Genomic DNA, 27,347 nt, shown 5'->3' on the forward strand with positions numbered 1-27,347 from the left:
TCACTGAACGTCACTTTCGATCCCTTATTTGCATATGTAGACCTGAACTATCTACAGTATCCCCCTGCTGGCCCAGGGTGAGAACTTCAGTACATAACAATTTCGGCTATGGCTTCAGGTAACACCTGAACTGGCTCAAACATAGGAAAGAAATCATTGTTCAGCAATAGTATGCCTGATTATTATTAAAGATGACATCAGCTGGAACTGTGGCCCAGGGCTGAGAATGTGTCTGTGCATAAGATCATGCACTTTTCCCAATGGTTGTATACCAACTCCAGTGTCAGAGGGTGGAAGACTAAGAATTGCAGGAGCTGGGGGAAAAAATGAGTGGCAAGCTTGCTGTGGTGCTCAGGTCTTGCTTGCATGCGGGACTAGATGAGCCTTTGGTCTGATCCAGTAGAACTCGTCTTATGCTCGTGTTATAGGAACATTGGTGAACTCACTTGTCCATCTAGCCAAGACTGTCTATCCTGTCTGGCAGCGGCTCAACAAAATCTCAGATTTGTTGTTGGCTGGATTGATCCTGAGACCTGTCCAAATATGTGCTGTGCTACTGAGCTACCTATGGCACACATACCCCACAGCTCTGTTCAGTGATACCCCCCCCCCCCCCGCTTTTTGCAGTTTGGCAATGGGAGAAGGAAGAACTTAACAGGTTCCGTTCTCATTGCTGTGATTAAAACAGTATTTGGGCTGTACCACTCGTTCTTAAGTGGACACCTTCAGAACAAAAATAATAAAACAAAACGGGCATGTTAAGGAGTTAAGCTTAGGAGACTTCTCCCTAGAAAGGAGCTTTCAATGGGGAAGGATCCCATTGGAAACAGACTAAAGTCCGCACTAATGTTGTGGGTCCAATTGCTCAACATGGTCATTCCTGCTAGCAGAGCAATAACAGTTGCATTTGCAAGCTTTCGCAATGTTTGGTTTGTTGACCTTCATTCACCAGATGTCTCTCCCCAGCTATCGCACCATTGGAATAGCAATGCTCATTAACTTGGGGAGGGGGCGGCGGCCCCCTCAAATATTGCATGGGGGGGCAAAGGAATTGGCTCCTATAGTCTGGGGCAATCACCACCCTGCTGGGGGATCTGTGAAATGGTGTTGTGTGGGGAAGTCATGCGTACCTGTGGGTTCTGGCCCAGGCAAGACTCTGCCCCAGTATATCTGTCAGTGTTTCGGGGTTGCTCTTTCGCCCCCCCCCCCCCGCAAGAGACGACCCACGTGGAGGGATAAGGGCTGTCGGCGGGTCTGCCGGGCGTTCCCCGAAGATCAGGTCGCCGGAGGAGGGGCATCTTTGGACCGGATCGACAGCGTGGAGCTGCTCAGGTCGTCCCGGTGGTAGCTCGCTCCTCCCTCCCCGTCCCGGCCGGCTACCGCCCTCCTCTAAGCTCTCCGTCAGATCTGCCTGCTGGTTCCCGGCTCCCGAGCGCGTGCCGGGGATCCCCTCCTTCGCTACTCCCTCCCGCCCTCCCCGCGGACGCTCCGTCTGCCACGGGCAGGAACCCCCCTGGCACGCGCCGCAGACAATGCGATGGATGCCGCGCCGTCCACTGCGGGTGTGGTGCGCGCTCGGAGGCGCCGCTGCACTTCCCGGCGGCGGACGCGAGGAGGCTCCGGCGCGCGCGCCTCCTTCTGGGTCAGAGGCGCAGAGCCCGAAAGCGCCACCAAAAGAAAAAACGCGGCCCCAGCTTGCTATCCCTCGCCGCGCACCTTCCGTCCGCCCGGGGCAGAGGGCTTGCCAGGGGTGCCAAGTTGGATAAAATAATGGGGGGGGGGGGCAGGTAAATCCCGCCTGGCATAATCGATCGTTTGGTGCCATGCACGCACAACTATTTGAATGGCAATGCCCGTCAGCTGGGGGGGGGGGGAGGGATAAAATATTTCAGAGGGCTGCCCTCCCCCAAGTTGATAGGCATTGCAATTCAAATAGTGCGCGTGCATCCCGCCATGTGATCGATTATGAGGGCGGGGCTTACCCACTTCCCCAATATTTCATTCAAGTGGGCACCCCTACGCTCCAATATTTTTGGGGGGGTCCCTCGGCCCCTAGGAGTTGGCTGCTATGGGGCTTGCGATGCCCCGGAGCTGGCCTCGCCCATCCCTCTCGCGCTCTCTGTCCCGACGGGCCTCGCTGTTCCTCTCCTGCAGCGCCCTCCTGCGCCCGTCGACTCGCGTTAGGCGTGGGCTTCCTCCCCGGCGAAGGCCGAAGACGACTGCAGTCGTAGCCGCTCTTCGCCGGCTGCCCTTCTGTGCGCAGTGCCCTCTCCCGGGAGCCAGGTGGGCGCACGCACAGGCTTGGCAGCCGCAGCCGACCAGCGGCGGCTCTGCTTCTGGACAGGTGCGGATTACGGCGCCCGCCGGACTCTCCTCCCCGACCCTTGACCCGAGGCGACGACCCTGGCGTCTCGTCTGAACCCCCGCCACGATGCCACCCATAGAATCCAGGAACCGTAGAGTTGGACGGGACCTCCAGGGTCGTCTAGTGCAACCCCCAGCAATACAGGAATCTGGAGTGAAGCATCCGTGGCAGATGGCCGCCACGCCACCTCCTAGGGAGGAGAAGCCGCAACAACCCGTGTGAACACTCACGGCTGGCTGGCTTTCTCCACCCACCCGCCCCGCTTGCTCCTCGGTGCCGCTTCGTAGGGCGGCATGCCTCAAAATGGCCCCCTGGTAAAGAGCGGAGACCCGCTCTGCTTTCTCGTGTGGACGTGCCAACACGCCGCTTTGCAGCTTCTCCTCTCCACCCACCTGCCCCCCCCCCCGGCATGGCAGGGCGTGTACCAGGCCGGCTGCTGGCTGGCAGGCAGCCCCCCCCCCCCAGCAGCGCGCGTCTCCTTGCCGCCTTGCGCTCCTCGCCCGCTCCCTCCTTCCTCCCGCCGCGGCTCCGGCTCAGCCAATGGCAGCGCCGCGCCGGGCTGGGGAGCTGTTTACCCAATCTGAGCCCTCCTCCCTCCTCGCCTCCCTCCCTCGTGAGCCCCGGGAGCATCTTCCTTCCACCGAGCCGGGCAGAGAGCGAGGGAGACGGCAGGCAGGCGGGCGGGCGGGCAGGAGGCGGGTCTGGCTGCTCGTCGGGGAAGCGTCTCGCGCGGCTCCCTCGGGGCGCCTCGGCCTGCCGGGCTCGCGCGCGCCTTCGCCCCTCGGCGCGGGGATGAGCAGCCCTGCGGGGCCCCCGGCGGGCCGCCCTGGGGACTCGCCGTGACGGAGCCCCCGCTCCGCAGCCCCGCTCCCGCCGCCGCCGCCGCCGCCTTCTGCTTCGGTGCGCACAGGCTGCGGCGGCCGCTTCCCCCGCCGCCTGCTGCACCTGCTCCTGCGCGCCCTCCCCGACGAGGGAGCCCCGCGGGCCGGAGGAAGGATGGGTTGCATCGGCTCCAGGACTGTCGGTAAGGAGGGGCGGAGAAGCGCCGCGGCGAGCCAGGCGGGGAAGAAGGGGCCTTGGGCTGGAAGGGCCGTCTGCCCCCGTCTGGAAGGATGGGGAGGGGGCCTCGCTGCTGGCCCCACGTCTGGAGTGCGGGGTCTCCCCTTTGCAGCCTGGGCTGCTTCTCACCTGCTACCAGGATGAGAGCCCCCCATCCCCAAGGGGTTGGCAGCGGCGGCAGGTGCCCTCGGAGGCAGGAGGTGTGCTTCCCCTGTGACAAGGAGAGACAGAAAGAGAGTCACCGCCTCCGTCTTCCCCCAGGAATGCCCGTAGCTTGCTGGCCTAGGTACCTTTGGCGTGGAGATGGATGGAGAAAGCCTTAAGGTAAAGAATAGGGAATGACAGTGGCCAGACCATTCCACCACTCCTTGAGTGAGTTTCCCACCAGCGCCCGGGTTGCCGGCTGATCCCTTCCCCTCCCCTTCCTGGTTATTGTTATCAGATTCTCCATATCACTGCAGTGATGGCTGCTCATCCCTCTCTCCCTCCCTCCCTGTGGCTGCCCACGCCACAGCAGAAGGAGCAGCCACTGGATCCCTCCCACAAGACCGGAGCGCCTTGCCAAGGGCACCCCCGCTTGCTTCTGCTACACAGCTCCTCGCATCCCTCTAGAATCGAATGGCACCCGCCCACCACGGTCCCCAGCGGGATTTACGGGCTGCAGCCTCAGGCATTGCAAAAACGAAAAGGACATATTCTGGGACGAGTCTTTCCAAAGGCCCTTCCAGGCACGAGGCGTATCAGGGTGGGTTTGGGTACCACTTAAGAGGCGTCCAGGCTGGGCTTTTGACCCATGTGCCACAACCTTCCAGGAAGGCTCAGTGCAAAAGGGAGGAAGGTGCAGAAAAATGGGTTGGATGAGTATTGCCCAGGAAAGCCGTCCCAGTGGATTATGCCCCACCCACATTGTCCATTAGTGGTGGTGCTGCCGTTTAGCTTTTCCGACTCTGGCACTGAAATGCTTTTCGCCCAAAAGCTCTGCCTCTTTCCCCCTGTGCGATGTTTGGCATATCAGTTAAATTACTCTTCCGCGTTTGTTTAACGTTCCTTCCCTGCCAGATCTCAGGGGCTCGTGGTGCATTGCAATATAGATCCCGTTTCACCCTCACAACGCAAGAGTAAATTAGACAGAGGCAGCAATTGCAGCTGCACTTGGCAGTCCCTTCACGGACTCTTGTTATTTCCAAGCAAACATGCTCAGGAATGGCAGTGACTTGCCCGTTGCGTTGCCCACCCAGTGAACTTGGTGGCTTGGCAGAGATTTGAAGGGGTCCTGACGGACTGACTGCATCTCTCCCTTCTTCCTAGTAACCAATACATCTCCTCCCCGTATCTACACTTCAGAAAGCATAGCAGTCGCCAGCAGGGAATTGGTGCTTTCTTGAATAAGGTGTCAAGAGGGCATTATAGGTAGCAATTTGTTTGGAGGCTATGGAAGCCTTGCTTCCTCCAGATTCATAGGACCTGCTTAGTAGGTACGTACCTGTGGCCCCAGTATGGGCAGTGACACAAGAGACCTGAGAACCCTCACCCCTTAAATGTGCTCTATAGGAACATAGGAAGCTGACTTACACTAAGTCAGATCATTTATCTAGCTCAGTGTTGCTGGCTGTGGCAGTGCCTCTCCAGGGTTTAAGGTGGGTCTGTCCCAGCCGTACCTTGAGATGCCAGGGGTAGAACATGGAACCTTCTGTGCATGAAGTAGGTGTTCCACTTCTGAGCTTCCACAACATACAGTGTGTTGTGCCACGTACTAAGGATGCGGTCCTGCGTTGCTGAAATGGAGTTGTACCCTGAAATGAGTTGTAGCCTAATTTTTTCTCTAATGTCAGAGTTTTCTTCTAGCAATGCTAGTGTTGGTATTCTGCTGTACCCTTCATTGGAAGTGAGATCTTATGACTTTGCCAGTGTAGGGAATCTGGTGACTCTTACTAGTGGCCCTAACCTTTGGTGGCAGAGCGGGAGACAACCAAATCTGGATCGATAAGCCCCAGGTAGGAGCCATTCATTAATGCAACAGCGGTCTTGCGTAGCTTCTGTTCCCTTCAGTGATACTTACGTAGGAGAGCTTTCAGTGCTGCATGCCCGTGAATGATGTCTAGGTATCTTCTGTCTCCGTCACTCAAATGCTTAGACTGACCTTTACTCTAAAATTTCAATATTTTGTAAAATGACTGTGTTAAATGTATGCATTTGACAGCCACATAACAGAACGTTGAGCTGTAGGGATGGAAGTATTTTGGACTTAGTTTTCAGGTGTCCCACCAGATCTCAAGGAAACATATTGCACATTGGGTGGTCCCTTGCTTATTAGCATGTTAGGATTCCCTTGAAAAGTTGCCCATGCACCTGATGAAGCAGCATCTTTTGCAAAAAAACACACCCAAAAAACCCACCCTGTTGCCATCATAAAGGCGTCAGACTACCAAGTTGACATAGGATTTTTTACTGGTTTTGCTGTGACACGCTAAAGGCAAACATATATTAAAGTCAACTGGTTGCTGCTTCTGATTGAAACTACTTGGGAAAATTGGGGGAGGGCGTGATTTGCAGCAGACAGGGAGGAATGCTCGCCGTGATATCTTACCCAGGGCTATTAAGAAGTATGTCTCGTTTGAGTTCAGTGGGATTTCCCCCCAGGAGTGTATAGGATTGCATCACTAACCCTTCCCCCCATGTACTGCTTTCCCCATGTTTGCAAGGGTTTAGAAGGGCTGATAGGCAGGTAGGCTAAAACATCTGGACTGCTCCAAGTTGGCGAGGACTATCTTAAGGGCTGAAGACTGAGCTTTCACAATGCACTGGTAGCTATTGTCCGTGCTGTGCATATCCATCCCACGATTGCCTTTAGATAAATAGATCTGATAGGTTTTTATACTGCCTCGACATTCTGTCACACCATATCCTGCAACCAATGGATATAGTTGGAGTATGTTGCTTTTGTTTATTTGTCTTTCAGATTCTAATGTGTTAAGCTGAAAATAACAACATATTTATGGGAGGTGATCTACAACCGGTTTGAGCCAGGGGGTGGTCAAACAAAGAAATGAATGTTAACACCATGGGTAATGATGACTTTGTCATTCACATAGGTATAAACAAAATCTGGAATATAGGCTAACCCAGTGTTCCCCAGCCTTGTGTCCTCTGGATGTTTTGGACAACAGTTCCCATCAGCCCCAGCCAGCATTACCAGTGGTCAAGGATGATGGGTGCTGTAGTCCAAAAAGATCTACTGGTATATAGAGCAGTTCATTGGGTAAGGCTGGACTAACCTGTGGCCCTGCAGGTGATGTTAGGCTGCAACCAGTAATCCCTGATCATAGGCTGTGCTGACTGATTGAAGTTGGAGTCCAACATTGTCTGGAGAGTCACCAGTTAGCCACTCCAGGCCTCAAATGAGATGCAGTCTGAACCTCTGGTAAGAATGGAATGCCACCATTAGCTATGGTTTCCTATGGTAGCATTGCTCTGTTTCTTGGGAAATCTCTGTGGTGCAAACCATCTGGATGTGAGAGTGGGGGGATTCTTCACCAAAATTGCCAGTAAGGACTGTGACGGTAGTCATTGTGTGTGACTCTAGATCTTCTCCTAGATCTCTGGTAGTGATGGGAAGCCTGTGGCTCAAGGGACCATATGCACCCCTAGATCTAATGTGATTCATGTGGAAAGCGATTCATGTGGCTTTGGTACCACTGGCCACCAGCTGCAGCACACAGCCCCAGAGGTATAACCTCTGAGGGAATGTGTCCTTGAGGGGGGAAAGGAAGGGTCTCCATCTTTGAACTACTCTCATCATGCTAACTTCAGCTCTCCCAAATCTTGCTTGTCTCTGGCCCAATAATACTTCCTGTCCTGTTGTCAGGTGAGCAATAAATTACACAGAGTAAGTGAAGTTAACTTTGTAATAGAAGAAACAAGGCTGCTCAGTTATGCCAGGCCTAAAGAGCACAGCAACTCTTCCCAGTAGGTTGCCTCCCATGTGAGGCGGTTGTGGAGAGTGAAGCTCCCCGCGTTCCCACAGCTGCCTAAGACTTGTGGTTATCCCGGGTGCTTCCCAAGCAACCTGAGACTCAGCCGGCACTCCTGTCTCTGCTCCTCCCTCTCTTCATACCTCTTCTGGACCCGGGAGACCAGTGGGGAAGGGAGCTTGTTGCAGCAGGAGTGGGAGACACCCTGGTTTCTTCACGAGGTAGACTCATCTCTGCTTCTTGGCCTCCTCTTCTGCTTCAGCTTCAGCTTCTGCCTCTGATTCTGGTCCCTAAGCCCTGATACCTCTTCAGCGTCCATCACCTCCTTCTCCCAGTCTTCTCCCTCTGACCACTTAATCTTCCACAGCTGGTTCCTCCCACCATTCCTCTGAGTCTACCCAGTCCATGACACATGAACATATGCTTCTGTTTACTCAGAGTAATTGATAATGTCGCCTTTTAGTTCCCCCTTCCTGAGTTCTGCCAGCTTCCGACACCTTCTCTTCCCAGTCTTCTCCCTCTGACCACTCATCGTTGTCTCACCACCACTCCCCAGGCTCTGAGCCTTCTTCCTTTGGTGCCTCCTACCACTCCTCTGTGCCCAGCCTGTCCCTGGCACCTGTTGAAGCCTTTTCCTTATAGCATTTCAGCATGTAGTCAAAGGTGGCATGGTTCAAGAATATTACCCATTAATCTAAACCAAAACCAGTCTCATCTGTGTCCCCAAACATACTGCACTCTTTCTCTTGCATACGAATCCACAGCATCTGATGATCTTCCTTTCCGTATCACCCACGCATTCTCCTAAAATAACAAGCGCCCTCCCCGGTGACACCCACTCTTGGTTGGCCAAGCATTTAACCGAACTGCTCGTAATTATCTGTTTAGGAGACTTTTAAGGCAAATTAGGACCAAGTGCCTGAAGCAAACAATATTGTGAAGGATCAAGTTTATGCATATTCCCACAAGGGTTCTCCTGCTGAAATTGTGTAGAAGAAAGTGGCAGTCATGGATGGTTGATGGCGGTGGAGAAATCCCCCACTTAAAATCTCACCTCTGCCGTGAGCTCCCCTCCTCTGCCTGCAATCTGAAGATCATAATTCCCCCAAGTGGATGGGGCTTTTTTAATTGAATAAATTTGTTTATGGCTGTGCTGTTGCTGACTTGACTGCAGTTTTCATGCGTACACACCTGTGCTGTCTCTTTCCTTCCCCCTTCCAAAGCGACTGCACAACGTTATTGAGTCTGGGTAGAGTAGGACGCATTGCAATGCACTTGCCTTGCCCAACCTGCCACTGTTTAGTATTCTCAGCTCTGTGGGGGAAGCATAAATCTCTCCGCTGATGCATCTTTGAAATGCCAAGCTAGTTGGGGGGTTTAACAGCCTCTGAGCAATGTGAACAAGGCTCCTGGTAACATGGGATATGATTCAGAGCTTGCTGTGGGGATGTGGTTCTCTTCCATTGCGGTCTCCAACTAGTCTCATCATCTGGGAAGCACATCAGCTGTGAAATTTGAGGACAGCAAAACTGATCATAACCAGGACTGCCAATTTCATGCTTTAGTGTGGGGGGGGGGGATCTTCTTAAAAACAAGGTACTACATGGTGCTGTTTTCTTCAAAGTAAGTATTGTTGTGTTCAGGTAGGTGCGCATAGGATTTCAGCCTTAATCAGATTCCTTTTCCTGTTAGGTTTTTTTTTTCTAATAAAAGGAACATAAAATGAAATAAGCAAAAGCAACGTGAAACAAAATGATGATGGGAACCGTAGCATAGAAATAAAACCGAAAACAACATTGTTATAAAACTGATGAAAGGAGAAGAAAGCAAATCAAATAATTATTATAGCTTGTTCATAAAGACAAGGCTAGTTTAAGAAACAGAGAGGGCACCTGCTAAATAATGAGCAACAGATCTGCCGGCTTCAAGCGCTAATACAGTAATATAGAACCTTTCTACCCTGTTCGTTTAACTGAGGCTGCAGTCCAGGCACACTTGGGAATAAGTCCCACTGAACTGAGGAAACATACATAGCATGTCACGAGGTCCATTGCTTTTCTAATCCATTTCATTTTCTTCATATTTTCTTGCTTTCCTGTCTTTTGCATGTGTCAACCGGGCAACAAGATGTGTAAGAAAATATTGCTGATAAATTTTTTTATTGAGAAATGCCGCCATGTAACTTACGGGTAACACTGCGTTAAGAAGGGATGTTATAGGTGATTCGCTGTATTGTGAAGATCTCATGAGGCACATGAATTCAATGTATGTGTGTGTGTAAAAAAGAATCACCTTTGTGTGCTGAAATAACACCTGCAACATGGATCTTAGTTCTGTATTGTCAAATGACAATGGGTTGCATTGGTAATTGCCTTCTAATATTTGTTGCATGTAAGTGAATAAAAAGTGCTGAAGTTTTGAAATATTTTCTGGTCTCTATTCTATCTAAACATCTACCACTTTATTCACTCTTCCAATAAGGTAGGGTGCACTTCAGATATTTTGGAAAATTCTTCTGAGGATACCTTTTATTGAAATTCAAACTGTCTTTTGTCCAGGTAATAGTGGCTTGGATCCAGAGATCCTGTGGCCCACATAGGAGGTACTTGCATTCATACTGGGTGGGTTGCTGTTACTCCAACCCAACACTACAAATGTCCCTTAAGTAGCTAATCTAGAGGATTTCCGAATCCTCTGAAGCTACTGTAGTTTTCATTAGGAGAGAGAGCAGACAGGAGGACATCAGTGAATCCCCCAAATGAGAGGAACTGACTCCAGCTGCTTCTCTGGATCTAACCCACTAAACCTCTGCTAAAAAAAACAACAAAAAAAAATCTTTGGAAGTATTGGTAGAAAGGCATGGGTCTTGAACTCACTTTATTCAAGTATTGTAGGAATTAAGACTCTGGTCTCTGAAGGCTTTCGTAGACTCTTGTAGTACATGCAACAAGAAACAATAAAACAAAACGTTAAAGCCAGCAGAGCAGCCATAAAAGCAGGGGAGAATGTTCATTTTTAATAATTCTTCTTCCAATGAAAGATCTATTGAAATCAGACCTTAACTTCATATCATTCTGGACCCCTTTCCAGTGATTGGGCATAATTATTTTTAAGTGCTCTGATTGTCATTATAATAAAATATGTCTAAGTGGTATATATGGGCTTTAGTCAGGGTTGTTTAAAAGCAAGGGTTCTGTGCCTTTTTACCAGAAAGACAGCGAGGTGGGGAAAGAGAATAGAAATCTACTAATGAAAATAGTTTGGAAGTTATTTAGAAATAGCTTTTGAGGAGGCTATTGAGCCCTTGCTGTGCCGCCCTGCAAAGGTAGTAGCTTGATGACAAATTGTGTGGGTCTCCACTATGTTAAAAGATGCAGCGCCGGTGATACATAACTTCTCCCCTTCCCCACACACAGATAAAGGAGACTGGAAATTTGAGCTAGAAATGAACAAGTAGAGCGAGTTAGTGTTTGCTATTTTATTTTTGACAGTCTGCACATCACTCGCTCCTTCTATCCTTGCTTGGAAGAAGTAGAGCTGGAGCGAAGGGTAATAGGCCAGCACATTTTACTCAGAGCAGACCTATTGAAATTAATGGGCCTAACTTAGCCACGTACATTAATTTCAGTGGGCTCTGTTCTCGGTGAAAGTTCGTTGAATACCACCTGGAGAGCTGAAATGTCCCATTCTGTCTGCAAGGCACTCCTGAGTCTACTGGGTCAGACTCTTTCTTGACAGAGATAATATTTTCTCTGGGGCTCAGTCACAGATGGCCTCAGCACTAGAAGCCTGTCTGCTTTCTTGAGATCAATTATAAGATGGAAATAAACATCAGATGCTGAACATTCATTATGAGGTAGCAATATGCCCAGCTCTGCCTTGAGAGTTCTTACAGCAAACATTTGGTTAGCCTTGTATGGAGGAGGGCCTGTCATTCCTGTGTGTAGAAGCTGTGTTCAGATGTCACACCATAGCAGGGTTTCCCAAACTTGGGTCTACAAGTGGTTTTTTTGGACTAGTGTTCCCATCATCCCTGACCACTGGTCCTGCTAGCCAGGGATGATGGGAGTTGTAGTCCAAAAACAGCTAGAGACCCAGGTTTAGGAAACACTGTACTATAGTTTAGTAACACCTGAATAAGCCTATCCTCTCCCTAGGGTGACACATTTCGCCAAGAGGAGTTTGGATGCTTCTGCTTTTAGTTAAATATAGCTTGCCTTGTCACCCGGACCCAGAATTATTGATAACTTAAAACAAGCCATCTTCAGAAACCATGACTTGAAGCTGGTTTGTTTTAAAACTAACCATAGTTTGTATGACATGGCAAACCATGGTTTGCCAAAAGTGCAAGCAAACACTTCCAAATGCCGCCTTGAAATGATTCAGAAGGAAGAGGGGTGAGGTATTAGTGTGGGAGGACAAGGGGAGTGTATGCTTGTTCATGTCTTGTTAAGCCACATTTTTGTATGGCATCTGAACACATCCAATCTGTCTCCTTGCAGAACCCCAAGAGACCCATTGCCTCCTGGTTCCAGGATCCCCGCCATATAGAATTCCACTGTTCCTCCTGCCATACTCCATATGCCCCTCAAATAGATGCTCTGAAATATATTCTAATTTTCAGGAGCTGATCGTAAGGGGTGGGGGCACTGAAATTGCTCGGTGAACCATGAAGACGTGCCTGCAGGATCTTTGGATCCAGCTTACTGTCCAGCTCGTTAAACAAGATCTTATTTATTTTAAGTAACAGAGTATTGGTCTGGTACTTGGGTTTGGATTTATAGCCTGGTTTAGATAGAGCTGCACCCCCCCCTGGAATTTTGGTGCATGGTTTGGGGTGTTGCTTTATCTGCTGCTAGTGAGTGGTCCTGTGGTCTAAACCACTGAGCCTCTTGGGCTTGCTGACCAGAAGGTTGGCAATTCGAATCCCTGTGACGGAATGAGCTCCCGTTGCTCTGTCCCAGTTCCTGCCAACCTAGCAGTTCAAAAGCACACCAGTGCAAGTAGATAAATAGGTACCACTGCGGCGAGAAGGTAAACAGTTATTCCATGCACTCTGGTTTCTTTAACGGTGTTCCGTTGCACCAGAAGCAGTTTAGTCATGCTGGCCCGGAAAGCTGTCTGTGGACATGACCCGGAAAGCTGTCTGTGGACAAACGCCGGCTCCCTCAGCCTGAAAGCGAGATGAGCACCACAACCCCATAGTCGCCTTTGACTGGACTTAACCATCCAGGGGTCCTTTACCTTTTGCCTTTTACCTTTTACCTGCTGCTCATGTTAGATGTGTGGCCAGCATTGGTAGTGAAGGTTGCTTGGTGCCAGCTACAGCTCTTCCAGACAACCTTGGATTTTTCAACAATCATTCACATTCTAGTAGCTAGACTACTGGGACACACTTTACATAGGACTGGCCTTGAAAACTGCCGCGTGGAAACTGCAACAAGTTCAAAATTATGCCACCAGGATGCCGTTGGATGCTAAGAGAGTTTTATTCCATTATGCCAGTTTTGCATGATATATATCGGTCACAGTTATTTAACTGGGGCAAAGAACTCCCGACTCGTGACATATTTTAACATGGCACAATGTTTTGATTTGTTAGCTGCCTGGAGTCTCTTCTGAAAATTAGGCAGGATTTAAAAAATAAATAAAGTATGTGTAATTAGTTCTGGTTATCAGTGTAGTTACATGACCCTTTTGAGGATCATCCAAAACAAAATAGTTTTTCAAACTTTGTGACTTCAAGGAACTGTTTTCTAACCAGTGTGTCTACTAAGGTACTCCGTGTCTTCGATGAACTTCTACAGATTGTTGAAGTTTGTGGTGTGGTGGTATGGTGCATTGTCAGTTTGGATGGAGTGCTGGCCACGTCTTGGCCCTCGCTATTGGCACTGCCTGAACTATGAGATCACTGCAGAGTCCATCCAACAATCTCCAACAGCTGCAGAAGATCCAACAGGAGAAGATCAACAGCGGTAGACAAACTATCTTCCAAGAAAGGATTGCTGAGATAAGGCAAGCAAAGTGCCCAAAGTACTGTATAAACACAAAGTAATTTGCTGCTGTTTATCATAATCAGTGTACCAAGTCATGTGGTATTCATTTGGGAGTGGTTTCCTGCTTCTAGGAAATAGTAAGGCATTGCTTAATCTTAAGATGTGTGTTTTGGAGGACTACATTTGGACAATCATATATTGGCTTATTAAGATGAAATACACATGAGCCGATATGGCTGTTTCTCTTCTCCATTTGTGCTGCATAACAATAAAACCAGGAAGCCTCTAATTAACTCTGGTTTGTCTGAACAGGGAAAACCATGGTTTATCAGTTTCTGAACGAGCCAAGATCTCAAACCACAGTTTGAAGCACCTTTTTGTTTGTTTCTTTTTGTTTTGCAATCCTAGCTTATACTGAAGGTTTTAAGTATAGTTTTCCGGTTTGGACAGGATGAGAAACTGTGGTTTAATTAGAGACTTTCCTAGTTTAATCATGTGAAGGGGAGAGTGTCGGGGTTGCGTGCACAGGGATCAGGCTAACCAAATGAGAGATGATTATGTAAACCAGGCCAGTGAAAAGGACAGCAGGAAGGATGGAGGCCCTTGAAAGAGAAAGAGCTAATCAAATTTGGCATTATTAAGAGACCAGAGCTGGGTGGTGATAGCTCCATAATGCATTAAAGCTGATTGGGGAGGCAGTGCCAAACCACAGCGTGCCTTCAAGCAGTGAGGAGGAAGGGGAGGGCAAATGGAAGAAAAGAATACAGCGAACCAGGGGGATCTATCATTAAAAAAAGGAAGGTTAGCTGTGCTGGGCTACAATCCTAACTCACTTACCTGGAGGTGATCCCAGTTGAATTCAATATGGCCTACTTCTGAAGAGACATGGCTAGAATTGCATTGTTAGTCTGTCATGGTAAGAAAGCAAAAAGCACAGGCCACAATCTAATTGAATTACCTCTGGCATGAGATTTTCATCTAAGGCAGCAGCCTTTTTCATCAAACCCAGGGCTTTTTTTCACCAGGACTCAGTTCCAGCACCTCTCAGGTAGCCACCATTACCATTATAAGGGAAGCGTTCATGGTGACTTCCAGCACCTCATCGTCTATAAAAACACTACTGATCAAACCTGGAATTGAACAAGAAGTAGGGTTTTAACATGAGGTTTTTAAATGTGTGGACACAGCCCGAGGGCAGGAACTAACTTGTTTTATTGCTCTGTAAGCCATGGTTGGACAGTGTTCTCGAAGCTACCAGCATGAGTTTGACCAAAATGCGGGAGGCAGTGGAAGACAGGAGTGCCTGGTGTGCTCTGGTCCATGGGGTCACGAAGAGTCGGACATGACTAAATGACTAAACAACAACAAGCCATTTCAGCAGGGTGAAAACATTCTTAAACGAAGGTCAGCTTTTCTGTCTGACTGAAAACCATGCTTCTACATGTGGCAACTGCGTATTTTCTGTTTTGCTTCATTTTCATTCACTAGGAAGCACGATCGTAGCTTCCTGGCAGTGCCTGTTACCTGCATGCACACAGCAAAACATATGTGCTATCATCATGCTATCATTTACATATGTTTCCCCAACACACAATAACTCTGTGCAAGAGTTTCTTAATGTTAGAAGCTGCCTGTCCATAGAGAGAAGGCAAAGGACTGTGGAGCTGAGTATAATATGTGAATTAGTAACTTGGGTAGCAGCAGCAGGTTACCAACAGCTTGCACTGAGTTCTTCACTGCCTTGTGATTCCTGGAGCCGCTTTGTCATCCTGGCTGGGGCTGATGGGAGTTGCAGTCCAACAACATCTGGAGGGCTCTTGGGTGGGAAAGGTTGATCTAACGCAATGTTTATCAAACTTGGGTCTCCACCTGTTTTTGGACTACAGTTCCAATGATTGCTGACCATGGGTCCTGCTAGCTAGGGATTAGTAAAGGTAAAGGGACCCCTGACCATTAGGTCCAGTCATGACTGACTCTGGGGTTGCGGCGCTCATCTCACTTTATTGGCCAAGGGAGGCGGCGTACAGCTTCCGGGTCATGTGGCCGCTTCTGGTGAACCAGAGCAGCGCACAGAAACACCGTTTACCTTCCCGTCGGAGCCGTACCTATTTATCTACTTGCACTTTGACGTGCTTTCGAACTGCTAGGTTGGTAGGAGCTGGGACCGAACAACGGGAGCTCACCCTGTCACGGGGATTTGAACTGCCGACCTTCTGATCTGCAAGTCCTAGGCTCTGTAGTTTAACCCACAGCGCCACCCGCATCCCTAGCTAGGGATTATGGTAGTCCAAAAACAGTGGGAGACTCAAGTTTGGGAAACACTGGTCTCATGTATTGTACTACTCTTGCTTATGTGTTGGTTCAGTTGTTGGCACTTTATTTTCTCCCTCTCCTGCTTCTCCTCAGTTTGCCTTCATGCTGCCAAAGCACTGTCAGTCTGCAGATACATTTGTTCATCTGTTTTCTTTCCCCAAACAATGCTGCTACCCTCCATTGTTTAGTCTCTTGACTGTTTTCCAGATCCCACAAAACTGCCCCATCTAATTTCTCTAGAACGGTTTCCGCTTAGCGGTCATACAATGCTGTTTAGTGTGTATAAATCTAGTTCTTGCGCAGTGACATCATTCCAGTACATCAAGAGATGCTATTACACGTAATGGTATTAATATAACATTGACCCCCCCCCCTTTCCTCCAGCTAGCTTCATTCCCTGGGCTAGCTAAGCTCTTTCTGATTTAGTGTGGTGAGAGAGAGAGACAGAGAGAAACAAACTCTTGTTTTTCACTACAGGAAGCAATGTTTTTTATTATTATTATTATTATTATTTTATTTATTGCAAGAATTTAATATCTCATGGTTCAGTTAAAAGACTTACAAAATGTAAAACAATAAAATAAAAATTATTGAAACCAGCAGAGCACCTTGAATTCGGAATAATAAAAGAGTGAAAAATAAAAAGCAAAATTCTGCACCCGGCACAAAAAAATAACAAGGCTTATTATGCCAGGCAAGCCTCCCATGGGGGAAGCTTTCCAAAACTCAGGTGTTGAAGTGGAAAAGGCTTTAACCCTGCTCACTGCCTGCCTCACTCCTAAAGCTTATGGGGGACCCAGAGAAGGCCCTCTGAGGTCAGTCTTAATACTCTGGCAGGTTCATAAATGAGTCCCTAGAGTACCAGCTTTAAAGGTAAGATCAGCACTCTGAATTCTACTTCAAAAGACCAGCAGCCCAGAGCAGTTGTTTCAAGACTGATGCGATGTAATCCATATGACCAATCCCTGTCAACAACCTAGCTGCTGCATCTTGTGCCAGCTGAAATTCCCGAGCAGTCTTCAAAGGCAGCCCTTGTGTAGAGTGGATTACAATAGTCTAAACGAGATGTTGCCTGAATGCTAATGATTTTGGCCAGGATGTCTCTGCCCAGGAAGGCTTGCACCTGGTGAAAGTTACTTTCATGCCAGAGCCGCAGAGATTTCCAATATTCAAGCTGTGGACCTGACTCTTTAGGGCAATGGTTGCCAACCTTTTGGGACCTGTGGGCATGTTTTGAATTCTGAGAATGTGCTGTGGACGCCAGTCATAAAATGGTTGGCAGGAGCAGTTCTGCAAAATAGAAAATTGAAAAACTCAAAAAGAAGTGCCTTTTGACACCCTCTCACACACGAAACTATAATAAGCCATAGCAACCTACCTGAACTCAACAACCACCTCTTGGTCTGTGCATCATGTTGTCCCATCTTTGCTCTCATCCAGAATGGAAAGGATGGGGGCTGGCATCCAATCGGAGTTGCCCTCGGAAAGGGTGTGTGTTCAGTCTACATGTGGCCTAGCAAAGAACTTTGAAACCTGGTTTCTAGACAAGTTTTCAGATGTAGTTATGGTGGTTAGTGGGTGTTGAAGCAAGTGCTTGCACAGATTCCGTGCTACCTATGGGTGTCACCTTGATAATCTCTGCTTTAGGCAATGGAGTGCAACCCTATTTAGAACAGCACCTCCCTAAATCTGGTCAACCATACCCAGTATTTTGTGGATTCAATTTATGCTGTCCCTCATTCCCTTCTTTACTCACTCCATATTTCAGCAGAGCCTCGCCTGAATCAGAGGAGAAGTAGATATGGGTGTCATCAGCATGTTGAAGACACCTCCCTGAAATTCTGAATTACCTCATTCAATGGATTCATGTGGATGCTGAAACAGCCTAGAGTACAAAACGCACACAGTTCCATGGGGCAGAACAATAGCTACCTAGAGAGCCTGATTCCCATTCTGGATAGTCAGTCCAGAAGTAGACTGAGCGGGTTGTAGACAGAGTCAAATGAATCTAGATAGCTGAGGTAATTGGAATGGCCATGGTGCTCAAGGGAAAAGTCAGAATGTGAGAGGGCAGTGAGTGGCCACGGCTGTTAAACATCTCAAAGCCCCTGAGGACTTCACGTGTAGGGGAAAGTTCTACTGAAATTAGGAGGGCAGTTTTATGTACCAGCTGCATAAAGGAACAAGTGAATGAGTACCATTGGCACATCAGGGGCTTTCCCCATGAAATATTTTAATCTTGTATTTATGGTTCTTCATCTTCCCAGCTCACACTTGGGCCTGACAGTTCAGACTTCGAAGATGTGTTTACATTGCAAATTGTCTCCTGTGCCTTTATTAAAATGTTGGCTAGATCACTTATGTTGCGTTTCTGTCTTGCTCCTTCCCGTCTTCCCATAGCTATGGCATTTTTGGACTACCTCTTTTTTTAAAAGTATGTTTCACAAGGTTTTTTTATTGCAGCTTGCATGTCCTTGTGCCTTCATTGTAGTAGTAAAGGCGGGGGGGGGGGGAGGAAACGGGGCACAATTTTTCTGCCCATGTATAACACATAAGATCACCCAAACCCCGGGTTAACTCTTAAGACATTTGTCTTCTGGTGCAAATTAAGCCACCTCCAGTTGTTTTGTAGGGCTACCTTAGTTGTCAGCTGATACTTGGATAGATAGGGGAAGCCAGTCCTTTGTTAAGTCAGTTTTAACTCAAGACAGCTGTGTAATTGGAAGGCAGGGCAAGCTGACCTCTAAGTGGAAGACATTAAAGTGGAATGCACTTGTGCAGGTCACTTTTCGGGGCTGACGTCATACCATGGATCTGCATATTTGCTTGCCATGGTGAGTATTCCACCCTCAAGATCAGGAAAATGCTTGAAGCTTGCAATGTTCACCAGAGAGGCAAGGAACTCCCAACATGAGACTTGGTGGGTGAACCGCAGGGCATGAATGCACAGATTGGTCACAATTGCACTAGAGGGTTTTCAGTAGTACCTGAATTCTAATATTCCAAGTGCATTTCCACCTTTCTGGAAACGGGGGTTTTGTGGAAAGAAGAGACAGACATGGGACAGTTCTTCCTCAAAAATTCCAGGCGCTTAAAAGCCGGAAGGCAAGAAGTTTGCTAGTATGATCTACAAAGATTCTAGATAGATGAAAAACTAAAAGGACTGGCGTGGATTTTCGTGGAAACAACCAAATATAGAACATGGAAGCATTTTTTTTGCTATGTGTAAGGATGCTGTTATAAAAGAAAGAGCCCAATTTCCTACAGGCAGTGAGGAGAGCACAAGAATGATGGGTTCATGTTGCAGCCAACCAGATTTAGGGTAGATACCTGGGATTGCTTTCTAATTGTGAGGACATTTGGACAATGGAACAAGAGGCATAGAAACTTCTGGCAGACTGAATAAGCTTGTGTTGGGAGTAGTTAAGATCCAGGGAACACTGCCATTGAAGACCAGGCTGTGGAGTTGAGCTTTCTTGTTATAAGCTCCAATTTCGGTGACCTTCCAGTTGCAATAGAAGCCTGAATGGGGATCTCTGGTCCAGCTTTGTGTTTAAAGAGTTGTCCACTTACATGTTATATTCAGCAGCAAGGGCACAAAATAGGTTTATTCAAAACCTCATGAAATTCTAGCTTACAAACCTTTGGAAAAAGAGACAGAGCCTTTGCTTTGTAGAACACTGTGAAACTGAGCAGGCTGTAAGTTTGAAGAGAACTGAAGACTCGCAGAGGAGAGAATTGCCTCTGAATTAAATACCAAGTGAATTTCTGCCTGCCCCATTAAGCCGGATTATTTGCATTATGTGACTCTAACCTACTTATATTTGTAATTTGATATTGATGGGGGTGGGGGGAGACCAGCAGGTCAAAATGCATCCGGCAAGCGTGGCTGTTTTTAAAAGCATGTTTATGATGAGCGTGTTATGCTGGCCATTTTATCTCTATTCACTTGTACACTGACAAATGCGCATAATGTTATTCCTGGACAAGTAGAGCTGTCATTTCTCAGTGCGAAGAAAATATACTTTTGCAACATAAGCGGCTGCCATATAGGAAGCCAGATCATTTGTCCGGCCAATGTAGTATTGCCTACCCCAGGGATGGAAAATCTGTGGCCATCCAGATATTATTGGAGCTCCAACTGCCGTCAACCTCGAGCATGGTCAGTGGTCAGGGATGAGGGGAACTGGAGTTCAAAAACATCTGGAGAACCACCGGTTAGCTAATCCTGATCTACAAAAGAACTGGCAATGGCTCTCCAGGGTTTCAGGCAAGAATCTTCCCTAGCTGTACTGCAGATAAAATCTGGGACCTTTTCGCATGCAAGGCATGTGTTTTACCATCGATCTGTGTCATTTCCCAGCTTTTAGCAACTTGCAGCATTTTTTTAAAAAAATATGTATATCCTGTTCTTCAGAAACGTACTCTCAAGGCAGCTGGCTATGAGAACAATTAAAACATAATAACCAAAATAGCAAACCAAAATAGCAAACAAAACCAAAATAGCAAAACAAACATATTAAAACAACAGAGGTCTGGGGAAATGAAAAGGTTTCCAGCTGGCACCAAATGGTCAAGAAAGCCAAACACCTGACTTCAGAGACCTGCGGCACCTGCAGAAGAGCCTTTGATGGAGACATCTGTACACAAGACAGGTTTGGATGGAAGAAAGCAGTCGTTCAGGTTCCAAGCTTTAAGGCAGGAGTGGCTAACCTTTGGTCTTCATATGTTGTTGGACTCCCAACTCCCTTCAGCCACAGCCACCATGGCCCAATATTCAGGGATGGTAAGAGTTGTAATCCAGCAATATTGGAAGGGCAGCCACTCCAGCTTTAAAGGTAAGCACCAACTCTCTGAGGTGCCCCACTCCAAAACAGAATGGCAGCTGAAATAAATAAAAAAATTAAAATTGTCCAGTAGCACCTTAGACACCAACTACGTAAGTTTGTTCTGGGTATAAGCTTTCGTGTGCATGCACACTTCTTCAGATACACTGAAACAGAAGTCACCAGACCCTTATATATAGTGGGAGGGTGGGGTGGGCTTTTTCTCTGAAGGGTTGTAGGATGATTGACTCAAATTGGCAGCACTTGCAGTTGGTTCAAAATTGGCCAGTCTTGGAAGCGCAGCAGCTAAACTAACTAAACAAAGTTAAGAATTCTGTATTTTATGGACTGCTTTAAATAAATAACATGCTGTGCTTTTGAATAAATAGGTCATATCATTTTGGACCCCAAGACCTGAATGTAATGCAGATTTTTGTAAAAAAAGAGTTTATTGCTATAGGGCGCATACACTTTTTAGCTAATGCACAAGCCTCTATACATACTGGCTGTGCATACTGAGTTTGTAAAAGGCTGCACATGGAATAGACACCTTTCAAATGTGATGCAAGTCTGCAGTGGACCCTATACCATACCACACCACAGCCCCATTTTAAGCAGGACACCCTGGGTTTAGAGAAGCCACCCCAACTTCTGACCCAAATCTCGGATGTCCCCTTTTGGCGGACCAAAATAATTCCCCCCCCCCCCCCGTCCTGGCCTGTGGCCCGAGTCAGTTGCACCTGCGTGCCCCCAATCTTCTTCCTCCTTCTGCGGCGGCTTTCCAGCCAACATACTTCCAAAAGCTTCTGGAAGTATGGTGGAGGCAGAGGCTGTGTGATGGCTGTGGAGGCTGCCACTGCGTAGGTGGTGGATAAAGGAGTGAAGGGGGGAGGTAACCGAGGGTGAGTGAGAGGGGTTGCAGCCTCTATTGAGTTTGTGTCCCAATTTCCCTCACTCCAGTATTGGAAGGTATGCTATATGAGCCGGTGCTTGCGTGGCGAGTTCCTGTCCCCCCCCCCAGTGGAAATAAAGACACATGACACAATTGGGCTAAATAAGGCCACAACTTTATTGGTTACAGGTGATGAGCGGTATTGGCTTAGGCATTGGTCCTAACTGACTATCCGGCTTCAGCCTGTCCGCTTGAAGTCCGGGAAGGATTAACCACCAGTAGGGAGAGTCCTGCTGATGCACATCAACTAGGAATTCCCCCGGGGTCTCCGCTCGAGGGCGTGCCTTGGGCCCACACCTCCATAGGCTTCGGGACAGGGCCACGCCCCCTGGAATCCTTTATCGGACTACCCTTCAGTATGCAGGGGAGGTGATGGTGCTTCCTCCCCCCCCCTTCATCTACATAAGAATACCAATACCAATGCCTAACTGCCAATACCAAGGAAGTTGTGATGATTTGCTACGAGGTAGGTGAAAAAGCAAAAAAGGTCTGTATAGTTAAAGCCATGGTTTTCCCAGTAGTGATGTACGGAAGTGAGAGCTGGACCATAAAGAAGGCTGATTGCCAAAGAATGGATGCTTTTGAATTATGGTGCTGGAGGAGACTCTTGAGAGTCCCATGGACTGCAAGAAGATCAAACCTCTCCATTCTGAAGGAAATCAGCCCTGAGTGCTCACTGGAAGGACAGATCCTGAAGCTGAGGCTCCAATACTTTGGCCACCTCAGGAGAAGAGAAGACTCCCTGGAAAAGACCCTGATGTTGGGAAAGATGGAGGGCACAAGGAGAAGGGGACGACAGAGGACAAGATGGTTGGATAGTGTTCTCGAAGCTACCAGCATGAGTTTGACCAAACTGCGGGAGGCAGTGGAAGACAGGAGTGCCTGGCGTGCTCTGGTCCATGGGGTCACAAAGGGTCGGACACGACTAAACGACTAAACAACAACAACAAGGTAAAAAAGCAAGTGGCTGGTGCCAATTTGCCAAGTGGAAAAAATTCCTACCCAGCCCCTTAACGGCAAACCAACCGAGGTCCATAGCAAGGTCAAAGACGAAACCTTGAAGGGTGGGAGAGTGGGAAAACCGGAGCAGCTGGAGGCAGCAAAAGAGGGAGATCCCTGGCTGTGCCAGTGTTAAATAGTGCAGGCCACACCCCCTGATCCAGCCAATTGGCTGTCCAGGGGATGATGCAGCTGGGGATTCCCTCAATCGCGTGGAGGCTGACAGCCAGCCGCTGCGCGCGTGGTGGGGGCATGCAGCCTGCAACTCCACCTCCTCTTAAGGTGGAAGTGGCTTTTTAGCGCAACTCATTTAAATTGGACCTACTTACTGAGAGGCAGACTAGAGGTGAGGCAGTGCCCTGTGCTTTAAACATAAAAATGCTCCAGTTGTGCTGATGGCACTATATAACTGATGATAAATTAGGGAACCAGTTTCAGCATGGAGTGCTCCAATCAGTCAGCCTCGCCAGCCTCCACCATCTTCCATTTCATTCCCCCCACACCTCATTTCCCACAGATAGATGTTGGATAGTCTTTGATATGACTTTCTGACATTGATTTAAAACCGAGCTTCCAAAACTTTGATTTATCTGAAGAAGCCAGGTATCTGCGTTTGCTCGTTACACTTTCCACCCTTCCTTCAAGGAGCTCAGGGTGGCATACGTGGCAGCTTCCACTTTTAGCTTTGCAACCTCTCTTGGATTTGGGCCGAGAGAATGATTTGCCTAAGGCTGCCCAGGAAACTTGATGACAGGCTGACCAGATGCAGTGCAAAGTATCATATAGAAATTGAAAAAGACAAATGCTGCCTCTTGAACCAAAGGGAACCAAACAGAGATGATAAGTTTAAATACGTAGGTTTTGGTTCGACCAAGTATGTGTGGAGAGGCAACCATCCATACTTCAATAGCACTGTATTTTGTAGGGAGAAAATTCTTGGTGTGTACACACATTTATCAGAAAATTGGAGCTGGAAAGTTTTCTCTGTAATCTGGTACAGTGGTACCTCAGATCAAGTACTTAATTCGTTCCGGAGGTCCGTTCTTAACCTGAAACTGTTCTTAACCTGAAGCACCAATTTAGCTAATGGGTCCTCCTGCTGCTGCCGCGCCGCCGGAGCCCGATTTCTGTTCTTATCCTGAAGCAAAGTTCTTAACCTGAAGCACTATTTCTGGGTTAGCGGAGTCTGTAACCTGAAGCGTATGTAACCTGAAGCGTATGTAACCTGAGGTACCACTGTACTGTTTGTTTGTTTTTAAAGCACCAATAGATCGTGCCTGTGACCATTCCCATAAATTTCCTACATTGATGTGCAAGTGAGCTGCATCTTGCAGTATGTTAAGTGGAGAGCAATAGCACATTAAGGCACCCATGCAGATTAACCTTCAAAACTTACTAGCCGCCAGAAATGTTTAATGGCCAACCTTTCCACATGTACCAACACTAGTCCTTTGGGGGGCTGTAAACTCATTTCCAGTTTACAACAGCTTCCTTTCGGGGTTGACAGGATGCAATTCTCACTTGCCACAGATGACCAAATTAGTAGCTATACACAAGCCTGCTCTCTTTAGTGATGCAAATCTATAGGGCAGGAGAGAGCAACTCTCTTTTCTTAGACCACATATTAAAAACCACCAGGCTTGTAGAATGCAATTAATTTTCGTTCTGATTTTGTTGATGGAAAAACTTGTGTATTGTGTAAATCTTCCAAACCGCACAAGATTTCTATCAACAAAATAAACTTTAAAGAACTACAGCAGGTCCAGGAAAGCCCTGTGTTAAACAGTGGCCAAAGCTGAGCAAATAAATTAAACAAGCAGAATGTTTAAGAACAACTGATGTGTGTGTTAATTATATACTCCATGGAAACCCTTTCTTTTCCAGAGTGACAGTGGCACAGTTAGGAAATTTTATACGACGGGTTTATTAGCCTTTTGGGCTCCTCCTCCTTAGATGGTTATATATATATAACACTTGTTTCCAACTCTGGTCCATTTCAGGGCCATACTATTTGGGCTGCTATCTTGCCATCTTAAGTTCACACCAAAAGGTGAGGCAAAATTGTACAGTCCCCACCCCTGGAGCGCCTTGCTTTCACTAGGGGGCACCCAAAAAGCAACAACAAAAGTGGGGGGCAGCCTTGGTGCAGCCCAAATGCGGCAACTTCTCCTCTTTGGCCCGCCACAATGCAGCTGCACTGGTTATAGGTCCATGGGCTGAAAGTGTCCCCAGGTATCTTCCTTCATCTCCTTCCTGCATCCCCAGGTATCTTCCTGCATCTCCTCCAAGTTCCACCAGCCTTGTTGCTTCCTGGCTAGTCCAATGTGCAATGCCATCGGTGGCAAATTGCTTGGACTCTGGAGGGATGTTGCTTCTGCCGTTCCACAGCTCCATTTGGCCACTGCTTGGTAATGGGGCAGGAGAGCTGAAAATAATGCCAATGTATTTCACACCTTTTGTTTTAGATAGTACACAGGTAAAAGGTAAAGGTAAAAGGTCCCCCTGCCCGTACGGGCCAGTCTTGACAGACTCTAGGGTTGTGCGCTCATCTCACTCTAGAGACCGGGAGCCAGCGCTGTCCGGAGACACTTCCGGGTCACGTGGCCAGCGTGACGAAGCTGCTCCGACGAACCGGCACCAGAGCAGCACACGGAAACACCGTTTACCTTCCTGCTATAAAGCGGTACCTATTTATCTACTTGCACTTAAGAGTGCTTTTGAACTGCTAGGTGGGCAGGAACTGGGACCGAACGACGGGAGCTCACCCTGCCGCGGGGATTCAAACCGCCGACCATGCGATCGGCAAGTCCTGGGCACTGAGGTTTTACCCACAGCGCCACCCGCGTCCCTTAGTACACAGGTAGACGAGTCTAAAAAGCACGGGTCACAAGCTTTCACAGCCCTCTAGCAGCTATGTTGACTCATTTACCAGAAGCAACGTATTTAGCGTTAACTCTGGAAGTGTATACTCCTAGGAGGCTAAGTTTGGTCAGAATCAAGTATACACTTCCAGAATTAACACTCAATGCATTACTTCTGGTAAATGAGCCACCGTAGAGGGATGTGAAAATTTGTGTCCCGGGCTTTTTACACTCATCTACCCATGTACTATGGGACGCGGGTGGCGCTGTGGGTAAAAACCTCAGCGCCTAGGATTTGCCGATCGCATGGTCGTCAGTTTGAATCCCCGCGGCGGGGTGCGCTCCCGTTGTCCGGTCCCAGCGCCTGCCAACCTAGCAGTTCGAAAGCACTCCCGGGTGCAAGTAGATAAATAGGGACCGCTTACTAGCAGGAAGGTAAACGGCATTCCGCGTGCTGCGCTGGCTCGCCAAATGCAGCTTGTCACGCTGGCCACGTGACCCGGAAGTGTCTGCGGACAGCACTGGCTCCCGGCCTCTAGAGTGAGATGAGCGCACAACCCTAGAGTCTGTCAAGACTGGCCCGTACGGGCAGGGGGTACCTTTACCTTTACCTTTTACCTGTGTACTATCTAAAACAAAAGGTGTGAAATACATTGGCATTATTTTCAGCTCTCCTGCCCCATTACCAAGCAGTGGCCAAATGGAGCTGTGGAACGGCAGAAGCAACATCCCTCCAGAGTCCAAGCAATTTGCCACCGATGGCATTGCACATTGGACTAGCCAGGAAGCAACAAGCCTGGTGGAACTTGGAGGAGATCAGCTCTCCTACGCCATTATGTGGCAGATGGTGAGTTGCTGGGTTTGGGGAACATGTGCCACCGCTGCCTGATCCTTGGGAGGCAGGTATACCTGGTGCTGAGTTTTTTTGGCTGCCAGGTACTTCTCAGCCTGCATCAGGCTGGCACTGGAAGCAAAGGGTGAGAGGTTTGTGTGGAGAAACCTGTCTCTTCCTAGCTGCTATTTCAGGAGAGATCAGGAGTGATGGCCTTGTAGGCAAGTTACTAGTTCTAATGCCTTTTTCTACCCTGTCAGCCAGTTCCATAAATAACCCCTGTCAGCTTTCTTTTTATAAACTTACTTTAAAAAAAATTCAGAGGGAAATGGGAGCTGTAAGGAAGCTTCTAATAATGAAGGAAAAGCATATGTATATATATGGTGATAGTTTTAAGAAAACACCAAACACTGGGGACAGAGCCAATAAAACAAATTATGGCTTAGTGGAACAGAATCTCTTGGCGTTCACCTTTGAGAGTAGGTAGACATAATTGCGTATTGCATACTGTTTATTACATTTACTGTATATGGGCATAATTTAATTAGCTGGCTTTAAAAAAAAACTACTTTTAGTTGTGTTTCTACAGTCCTTGTTAATTTCTGCTTATATCTGCTTCCTGTTGCTATGGTTGTGTTATCTTAAGGAGTGTGTACAGGTTTGGTGCTGTGAAAATGGTAGAGGCAGTTTTGCTGCTTTTGTAAAACGAGTGTGCTACTTCTGTTTTGAGGCAAGTTTTTGTTTTTGTTTAGGTTCCATAACATGGTAGAACTTAAATATCAAAAGATCTGCCTAGAGGTGCTGTCTTGTGGCGTGATGAATTTACCATTCTTCACAATCTCCACCGCAATTTTTCAACATTTTACGTTTTAGGGGAAAGGAGGAACATGGCTGAGCACTTGATTGAATAGTTTGCAACTCTAGAATAATAATAATTAAAAAAAATCTGACCAGCAGCCACTTGCTCAGGGTGTTGAGCTGTTAGTATTTGTAATTTCATTGAAAATGTATTTCACAAAGAATAGATGGAGAAAGGAGGTGGTAGTTGACAATTGACAGTTGGAAATTGGCAGTTGGCAGTTGGTTGGTTTTTTCTGTTAGTTCTATTTTGACTGTGAAGGTGAGAGGTGTGGAGATTTCATGCAGACCCTGTCTGGAGGAGTTTGTAAATAA

At 47.7% G+C, this 27,347-nt stretch overlaps 1 protein-coding gene and 1 long non-coding RNA gene across 5 annotated transcripts in view; one reads left to right on the plus strand and one right to left on the minus strand.

The window, feature by feature from the left end:
* Nucleotides 1-3,264: 3,264 nt before the first annotated feature.
* FAM131B (family with sequence similarity 131 member B) overlaps nt 3,265-27,347 on the plus strand; it is a 48,932-nt gene continuing 24,849 nt past the window's right edge. Inside the window, exon 1 of one of the 3 annotated variants that reach the window (XM_083420350.1) lies at nt 3,265-3,389. In XM_083420350.1, coding sequence (XP_083276476.1) covers nt 3,362-3,389 — 28 coding nt within the window. In that variant the 5' untranslated portion in view covers nt 3,265-3,361. Of the gene's footprint in view, nt 3,390-3,717; nt 3,797-8,545; nt 9,019-27,347 lie in introns of those variants that run through there. The other 2 variants (XM_083420349.1, XM_083420352.1) reach the window with 2 other exon arrangements.
* LOC310667953 lies at nt 12,536-27,344 on the minus strand. Of its 2 annotated transcripts, XR_014506476.1 has the most exons (4): nt 27,126-27,344; nt 14,752-17,589; nt 14,350-14,608; nt 12,536-13,336 (listed from the first exon to the last, which is right to left on the minus strand). It is a non-coding gene; the product is annotated as an uncharacterized lncRNA (long non-coding RNA). The 2 variants fall into 2 exon arrangements; XR_014506477.1 differs by lacking the exon at nt 27,126-27,344 and having other exon boundaries at nt 14,752-17,724.

The sequence above is a fragment of the Podarcis tiliguerta genome (assembly GCF_965153285.1).
Source record: "Podarcis tiliguerta genome assembly, chromosome: 17".
NCBI lineage: Eukaryota > Metazoa > Chordata > Lepidosauria > Squamata > Lacertidae > Podarcis > Podarcis tiliguerta.